The 8983-nt window shown below is 38.1% G+C and overlaps 1 protein-coding gene across 1 annotated transcript in view; it reads right to left on the bottom strand.

The window, feature by feature from the left end:
• Window positions 1-8983, bottom strand: part of LOC107718101 (SRC kinase signaling inhibitor 1-like) — a 45271-nt gene that overhangs the window by 11962 nt on the left and 24326 nt on the right. The window contains exons 12-24 of the mRNA XM_016525053.1: window positions 8067-8242; window positions 7846-7976; window positions 6751-6898; window positions 6437-6657; window positions 5412-5632; window positions 4788-5076; window positions 4512-4654; window positions 4425-4449; window positions 3501-3721; window positions 2877-3165; window positions 2601-2743; window positions 755-940; window positions 391-492 (exon numbers count right to left, since the gene is read on the bottom strand). Of these exons, the coding sequence (XP_016380539.1) occupies window positions 391-492; window positions 755-940; window positions 2601-2743; window positions 2877-3165; window positions 3501-3721; window positions 4425-4449; window positions 4512-4654; window positions 4788-5076; window positions 5412-5632; window positions 6437-6657; window positions 6751-6898; window positions 7846-7976; window positions 8067-8242 (2295 nt within the window). The remainder of the gene's footprint in view (window positions 1-390; window positions 493-754; window positions 941-2600; window positions 2744-2876; window positions 3166-3500; window positions 3722-4424; window positions 4450-4511; window positions 4655-4787; window positions 5077-5411; window positions 5633-6436; window positions 6658-6750; window positions 6899-7845; window positions 7977-8066; window positions 8243-8983) is intronic.

The raw sequence follows: 8983 nt of genomic DNA, 5'->3' as shown, positions 1-8983 counted from the left end.
AACATTTTATTATTATATTATATTATATTATATTATATTAGAGATTATAAGAGATTAGAGATTATAAGAGAAACATTTGCCATTTTTTAGAAACTATAAAATCTCTTAGGTGGAAACAGACTTTCACATATCAAATATTACAAGTCAAGAAACACTTAAAAAGGTTAGAAAAACATATTTAGCTCCCAATGTGTTTTTTATAGCCAAGTTTCAAAACCAAACCTCATTCAAGCTGTCTAATAACATGCAGTAGCAGAGCTGGTTAAAGACTTGAAGAGATGACAGATTAATAGGTTTTGTGTCAGAGTGCATTAGTAAGGTTCAGGAAAAACCTCAATGGCAGAAGTTATAGGAAGGCCTGAGAGGAAGGACTAGCAGTTAACACGTTACCTCTCTCCACAGAGAGTTGCTGATCCACTGGCCTGCCCTGTCAACACTGTTAGGAGTGACCTCAGCAGTGACCCTCAGTCTCACTGGGGCTCTCTGAAACGCCTGTCGTGTTGGTGTGTGTGGAATAATGCATTGACGTGTTAAAGTTTGGAGGAAAATGAACAACACATTATTCCCAAATCTGTGGTATTGAAGTCTTGACAAAAAGCAATACAAATTATTTCTTGGCTATTTACTGAATAACAGACCAATCAAGAGTTTTTGTACCTCAGTGTCATCATATATGTACACATACACGTACTCATAAGAAACGGTGACAATAACACCATTTCATCCATCCGACAGATGTATGTAAGCTTTTTACCTCTAGCTCTGCCATTATCTTCTCATCTTCATCCTCATCTTCCTTCATCCCAGAAGCAGCGATGACCGGAGGTGTGGATGAAGGTCGGGGCCCTTCGGAAGTCGATGGGCGTCTCAGTTTGACGGGAGGTGTCTGGGATTGAATCGGTACTTCAACCTCCTCTCTGTTCTCTATCTTCTCCAACTTCTACAAAAATAAGACATGTATGAAAGAGCAACCTAATAAACATCTACAGGCACAGCAAGATATGAAGCACAAGAAATATTAACAGCTGCAGCAAAGGAAATAAAACTTTAACAGTTAACAGCTAATCAAGTACAAAGTACATATTATTACAACAAAAGCATTAGAATTTGTTACTATGCTACTCATACTTCAAATTTTGTTCAATTATTAAAAAACTGGCTCAGACGATCAGTTTTCAAAAGTTATGATGAGGTGAGTATTGATATTGACCCAAAATTATAATGTATATCTTGGCAAAACTTTGATCTACTGTAACGAAACTTTGTACACTTCATCAGTACCATGATCTGAGGGCACATGCCAAATTTAGGAAGAGTGCCACCTACCGGTCATGAGATCAGTGTTAAAAAGTTGATGATGATGTGAATCTAATGATTTTTGACCAAATTAAAATATACAGAATAGATGCTATATCTTGGCAAAACTTTGATCTATCGAAACACAACTTGGCACACTTCATCAGCACCATGATCTAAGTGTACATGCCCAATTTGGGAACAGCGCCACCTTCAGGTTATGAGATCGGTGTTCAAAAGTTATAATGATGTGAATCTAATGATTTTGACCCAAAATTTATATAAAGTAGAATAGATGCTATATCTTGGCAAAACTTTTATCTATTGAAACAAAACTTGGCACACTTCATCAGCACCATGATCTGAGGGTACATGCCAAATTTGGAAACAGTGCCACCTTCAGGTCATGAGATCAGTATTCAAAAGTTATGTTGATGTGAATCTAATGATTTTGACCCAAAATTAGCATATATAAAGTAGAATAGATGTTATATCTTGGCAAAACTTTGATCTATCGAAACAAAACTTGGCACATGTCATTAGCACTATGATCTGAGGGTACATGCCAAATTTGGAAACAGCGCCACCTTCAGGTCATGAGATCAGTATTCAAAAGTTATGTTGATGTGAATCTAATGATTTTGACCCAAAATTAGCATATATAAAGTAGAATAGATGTTATATCTTGGCAAAACTTTGATCTATCGAAACAAAACTTGGCACACGTAATTAGCACCATGATCTGAGGGTACATGCCAAATTTGGAAACAGTGCCACCTTCAGGTCATGAGATCAGTATTCAAAAGTTATGTTGATTTGAATCTAATGATTTTGACCCAAAATTAGCATATATAAAGTAGAATAGATGTTATATCTTGGCAAAACTTTGATCTATCGAAACAAAACTTGGCACACGTCATTAGCACCATGATCTGAGTGTACATGCCAAATTTGGGAACAGTGCCACCTACAGGTCATGAGATACAAAAAAATAGCTATCTTTGTTCAAAACTTTTGAAATGTCTGAAAATCATTAGCTTTGTGTCTACAGATTCCTTGGGTCATGCTGAATCCGTTGATACTAATTTTACCAGGATCGGATGAATGTTGCCTGTCAGCAATTTTGAAATTTGTCGCAACCTGTAATATTTTTTAAATGCTTTAATATATCGCCACAAAATTTGGTACACATAATCAACAACATGCCCTTAACATGCCTGAAAAGTTTAAAGACAGTGCCACCTAATGTTCAAAAGATATAAGGCTTTTTACAAAAACGCTTTTAACTTTTGAAAATTGTTTACCTTCACACTCTTGTTTATGGTGATAACTTCTCCACTGCTGTTGGTCGTGAGCCCAAGACCTGATGGGAAACTTCGTCGTGGAGGAGGAGGGGGCGGAGACTTGGACAGCTTCTCTGTGCGATACCGTGGCACAGTCAACTCCCCTGATCAATCAATCAAATCAATCGATCAATAAACCTGTTAATCTGTCTATTGATCAGTCAGATCATAATGAGACATAGCCAAAATCATAAGGCAGTTGTTATAGTTCTTGCTGCAGTAATGATATTAACTCACCTGATCCCCTGCGTGGGATGCCGTCTTTGCTGGGTGGTTTTGGTGGGGTTTTGCTGGGCTGATGTTCAGGTGTTAAGGTAGGAGTGGAGGAGGCTGAACCGGGCGCTGGGAGGGAGGACAGCTGGGGTTTTGGCGGTATGGCCGGTTTGGTGATCTGCTTGGCAGCGAAGTCCAGATCTGGAATGGCCTTCATCAGCTCAGCCTGAGTTTCCTCCAACAGACGATTGATGTCTTGAGCGCTGAACTGAGTTAAACTGGCTCTCTTTTCCTCCCAGTCTCGCTCCGCAGCCTAAAGACACACACCCACGTGCGTTATCGCACAGAGGTTCCCAAGCTTTAAATAAATCTTAACCAGGGGTGTGATGCATGTGTTTACAGTTTGGAGAGAGTAAAAGACTGAAGTTAGCAAAATGATTCAAACCTTTTAAAATGTTAAAATTGTAATATTAATGTAAAAGAAAAAGTCAAATTTATTTGATTATATTTATAGTACTTTTAAAACTTTCAGGTTTGGAAATCACCATTTTATTATTTCGACATATCCATGACTGTTGAAACTAAAGCAGCAAAACACTTAAAAAAAACAGAAAGAGAAGTAAATTTAGTTACTAGTGTGTTCATTACCAGTCGGACCTCCACAGACACTCCTTTGTCAGATTCTCTGCGTGCGGGCAGATCTTCCAGGCCGCTGGTCTTTACCTTGCCGTCCAGTTCAGGCATGATGGGATCTGTCGCCCCGGCCCCTGCCAGCCAGTTACCCAGCGTAGTGCTGCCAGGAATACCACTGCTGCTCATACTGGCACCAATGGCAGAGCCGAGCATGTTAGACAGACTAGTGGTACATCCTAAAATCAGTCAATCAATCAATCAATCAATCAATCAATCAATCAGTCAATCCAAATTTGGAAACAGTGCCACCTTCAGGTCATGAGATCAGTATTCAAAAGTTATGTTGATGTGAATCTAATGATTTTGACCCAAAATTAGCATATATAAAGTAGAATAGATGTTATATCTTGGCAAAACTTTGATCTATCGAAACAAAACTTGGCACACGTAATTAGCACCATGATCTGAGGGTACATGCCAAATTTGGAAACAGTGCCACCTTCAGGTCATGAGATCAGTATTCAAAAGTTATGTTGATTTGAATCTAATGATTTTGACCCAAAATTAGCATATATAAAGTAGAATAGATGTTATATCTTGGCAAAACTTTGATCTATCGAAACAAAACTTGGCACACGTCATTAGCACCATGATCTGAGTGTACATGCCAAATTTGGGAACAGTGCCACCTACAGGTCATGAGATACAAAAAAATAGCTATCTTTGTTCAAAACTTTTGAAATGTCTGAAAATCATTAGCTTTGTGTCTACAGATTCCTTGGGTCATGCTGAATCCGTTGATACTAATTTTACCAGGATCGGATGAATGTTGCCTGTCAGCAATTTTGAAATTTGTCGCAACCTGTAATATTTTTTAAATGCTTTAATATATCGCCACAAAATTTGGTACACATAATCAACAACATGCCCTTAACATGCCTGAAAAGTTTAAAGACAGTGCCACCTAATGTTCAAAAGATATAAGGCTTTTTACAAAAACGCTTTTAACTTTTGAAAATTGTTTACCTTCACACTCTTGTTTATGGTGATAACTTCTCCACTGCTGTTGGTCGTGAGCCCAAGACCTGATGGGAAACTTCGTCGTGGAGGAGGAGGGGGCGGAGACTTGGACAGCTTCTCTGTGCGATACCGTGGCACAGTCAACTCCCCTGATCAATCAATCAAATCAATCGATCAATAAACCTGTTAATCTGTCTATTGATCAGTCAGATCATAATGAGACATAGCCAAAATCATAAGGCAGTTGTTATAGTTCTTGCTGCAGTAATGATATTAACTCACCTGATCCCCTGCGTGGGATGCCGTCTTTGCTGGGTGGTTTTGGTGGGGTTTTGCTGGGCTGATGTTCAGGTGTTAAGGTAGGAGTGGAGGAGGCTGAACCGGGCGCTGGGAGGGAGGACAGCTGGGGTTTTGGCGGTATGGCCGGTTTGGTGATCTGCTTGGCAGCGAAGTCCAGATCTGGAATGGCCTTCATCAGCTCAGCCTGAGTTTCCTCCAACAGACGATTGATGTCTTGAGCGCTGAACTGAGTTAAACTGGCTCTCTTTTCCTCCCAGTCTCGCTCCGCAGCCTAAAGACACACACCCACGTGCGTTATCGCACAGAGGTTCCCAAGCTTTAAATAAATCTTAACCAGGGGTGTGATGCATGTGTTTACAGTTTGGAGAGAGTAAAAGACTGAAGTTAGCAAAATGATTCAAACCTTTTAAAATGTTAAAATTGTAATATTAATGTAAAAGAAAAAGTCAAATTTATTTGATTATATTTATAGTACTTTTAAAACTTTCAGGTTTGGAAATCACCATTTTATTATTTCGACATATCCATGACTGTTGAAACTAAAGCAGCAAAACACTTAAAAAAAACAGAAAGAGAAGTAAATTTAGTTACTAGTGTGTTCATTACCAGTCGGACCTCCACAGACACTCCTTTGTCAGATTCTCTGCGTGCGGGCAGATCTTCCAGGCCGCTGGTCTTTACCTTGCCGTCCAGTTCAGGCATGATGGGATCTGTCGCCCCGGCCCCTGCCAGCCAGTTACCCAGCGTAGTGCTGCCAGGAATACCACTGCTGCTCATACTGGCACCAATGGCAGAGCCGAGCATGTTAGACAGACTAGTGGTACATCCTAAAATCAGTCAATCAATCAATCAATCAATCAATCAATCAATCAGTCAATCATTTAAATAACAAATTATACAGCAAGCATTAACCAATAAATGTTCCCAAAGCTTGTTCTCTAAATATATCAGTTAAAGATCAGAATGAGAGTCCAAACAGCTGATAAAAACATCACAATAATCCACAAGTAATCCACACCACTCCAGTCCATCAATTAACATCTTGTAAACTGAAAACTTGTGTGTTTGTAAGAAACAAATGTATCATTAAGGCTTTTAAAACTGGCCAAAAATACGAGTCCATAATCCATAATAACGCTTCCTCCGGTGAAAAAGTCCATCTCCTGTTGTGTCTCACATCAAAAACCACCTAAAGTAATTTTTTAGAGCTGTTTTGGACTGTTTTGACTTGTAAACGGTGCTTGATCTGTGCACATTTCTCTCCTGATTCAGACCAGACGACTTTTTAATTGGAGAAAGCCATATTATGGATAGAGGGCTCAGATTTTAGCTGGAAGCAGTGGTCTTAATGATGGATTTCTTTCTTACAAATACATTAACTGATGGACTGGAGTGGTGTGGATTACTTGTGGATTATTGTGATGTTTTTATCAGCTGTTTGGACTCTCATTCTGATGGCACCCATTCACTGCAGAGGTGAGCAAGTGATATAATGCTAAATTCCTCCAAATCTGTTCCAATGAAGAAAAACTAATCTACATCTTGGATGGCTTGATGGAGAGTAAAAAAAAAAGATCAACTACTCCTTAAATAAATCAAAACCCCAAAGAGACTGTAAAACTGGTGTTTACCTATACTAGAAGCACTCGTCAGGCCAGGATTTGTGGTATTAGTGCCCAGGGAGGCAGAAAGAGTGGCAGTGCCTGATAAGGTGCCTCCTAGGTCGGGCAGATTTAGAGAAGGGCTGGTGAGAATATCTAGATCAGAGCTCCTGCTGAAGTCAGCGTCACTTGCACTGGAAACTGAACTACTGAAGTCATCGGGTGTCCTCCACACACCTTCTGATGCCTGCCTGTATACAAACACACACCGAGGAATTCTTTAGGCATGGCACTAGAGAACGTATCTGAACAGAAGTGAATGTTTGTGTGTTTGTGTGCGTTACCTTCGTAGCAGAGCGAGTGTACTGGTGATGTTTCTGCAGCGTTTCAACAGGGCCTCCAGTCTGAGCGGTTCCTCTTTCAGAAACTTGACGGCTTCCACCTCCACCCTCAACACCACACGCATCTTACTTTGTAAATTGGGGAACTGATCTAAACACATAAATTGTAGAACATAGTACATAGAATTAGCCTATAATTGGATTGTATAGATTTCCACACCGCTACTGTGTACAGAGCAAGACCAAGACCAATGTAGTCTGATTACAGAACGAATTACTCTTATGATCTAAAACTATATAGTGCAACCAACCTGAATGAATGACTCTCATGAGTCAGATCTTTTTACTGAATCAAAAATATATTGCGCAACCAGTATATTGCGATTCATGAACGAATCATTCTAAAGATATGGATCTTTTTAGTGAATCAAAACCATTCAGCTCAACCAGTGTAGTCCGACTCCCGAACAAATGACTCTTATGAGTCGGTTCTGTTTAGTAAATCAAAAATATATATCACAGTCAGTGTAGTCTGACTCTTTAAACAAGAAATGGCTCTTATGAGTCGGTTCTTTTTAGTGAATCAAAAACATACAGCACAACACGTTTAAACCGATTCCTGAATGAATTAGTTTTATGAACCAGTTTTTTTTTTGTGAATCAAAAAAACATACAGCACGATCAGTGAAGTCTGATTCCCGAACGAATGACTCTTATGAGTCAGTACTTTTTAGTGAATCAAAAACATACAGTACAGCACCACCAGTGTAGTCTGACTCTTGAACGAATGACTAGTATGAGCTGGTCCTTTAAAGTGAATCAAAAACATACAGAGCAATCAGTACAGTCTTTTTAACGAACTATGAGTCAGGTTCTTTTCAGTGAATCAAAAACTATATAGCTCACCTAGTGCAATCCGAATCCCTAATGAATGGCTCGAATGATGACTAGTTACAGACTAGTTGTTCATTACAATTGTATATTACAAATTTTGTGTAAACAAACAAAATGTATTATATATAATTAAAATAATCATTAATGGTCGGTAGCATGAACGGTATACGGTGTGCAAATTGCTCTTCTTCACTGGTCACTCACTCTTGAGGTCAGTGACAGTCTCTCCCAGTCTCCTGAGCTCCAGAATCTTCTGTTCTATTTCCTGTTCCGTCACCAGGTGATGGTTAAGTCCCGCCCCCATCCTCATTTCCTCCACCGAGCGCTCGAGATCGCTGGAAACACAAAGGAACACATCACACCCAACACAAATCGTATGCAGCAGTATATGTTCTCATTTAGAGGTTGCAGATGCTTTGGCTCACTGTAGTTGTTGTATAATAAGTTCTTCTTCATTAAGGTAGCGTAGCCTCTCTTCTTCAACAAGAAGACGCTGCCGCTGTAATGGATCTTCTTGTGTGCGAGACGCCTCGATCAGACACATGCCCAAATCAGACTCCGTCTGCCTCAGTAACGCCTGAACGGAGTCCTGATTCTGCAACTGTAAAACACACAGATATACAAACCTGTATATATGAATAAAATATTGTTAGATATAAACCCAAAGAATAGATACATTAAAATTTTATTACGCTCTTCATACAGTACACATTTCCCATGCAATTGCCTGTCAAGCTCCAAAAAAACATAAAAATGTATTATTTATGTGCTAACTCCCTAGTCTTCTGAAGCCATTTCAGAGCTTTGTGTGAATAAAATGAATTTCTTTAAGGCATTATTTATAATCATTTTACCCCAATGAATATGTCACAAGTTAGAAGTTTTGCTATTCATCTAGCAATATTATGCAAAATTTCATTCCCACCTGTGCACAAGATTAATTACACAGCAAAAAAAAAGTAATATAATTTATTTGCTTTCTAAACCTTCCAGCTGAAATATAAAATATCACCAGTTAACCGTCCCCAAAATAATACACACTAGTGCACAATAAATTATAATAATTAAATAAAATATTATATAAAAATACATATTATTATAAAATAATAATAATTAATGTCATATTTATTCATTATAAATTATATATATGTGTATGTATATATATATATATATATATATAAATAATAAATATTACAATAAATATATTTTATATTAATTAATTATAAATTTCAAATAAAAAATAATAAATTTATACATAATTGAAATGAATAAAAATACAATATAATGTCAGAGTTGATATACATCATAAATGAAAAATAAAAATCTATCTATCTAAACACAC

This window comes from Sinocyclocheilus rhinocerous, unplaced genomic scaffold (genome assembly GCF_001515625.1).
Source record: "Sinocyclocheilus rhinocerous isolate Xijiao unplaced genomic scaffold, SAMN03320098_v1.1 scaffold1694, whole genome shotgun sequence".
NCBI lineage: Eukaryota > Metazoa > Chordata > Actinopteri > Cypriniformes > Cyprinidae > Sinocyclocheilus > Sinocyclocheilus rhinocerous.
This window is presented reverse-complemented; position numbering and strand designations above follow the sequence as displayed.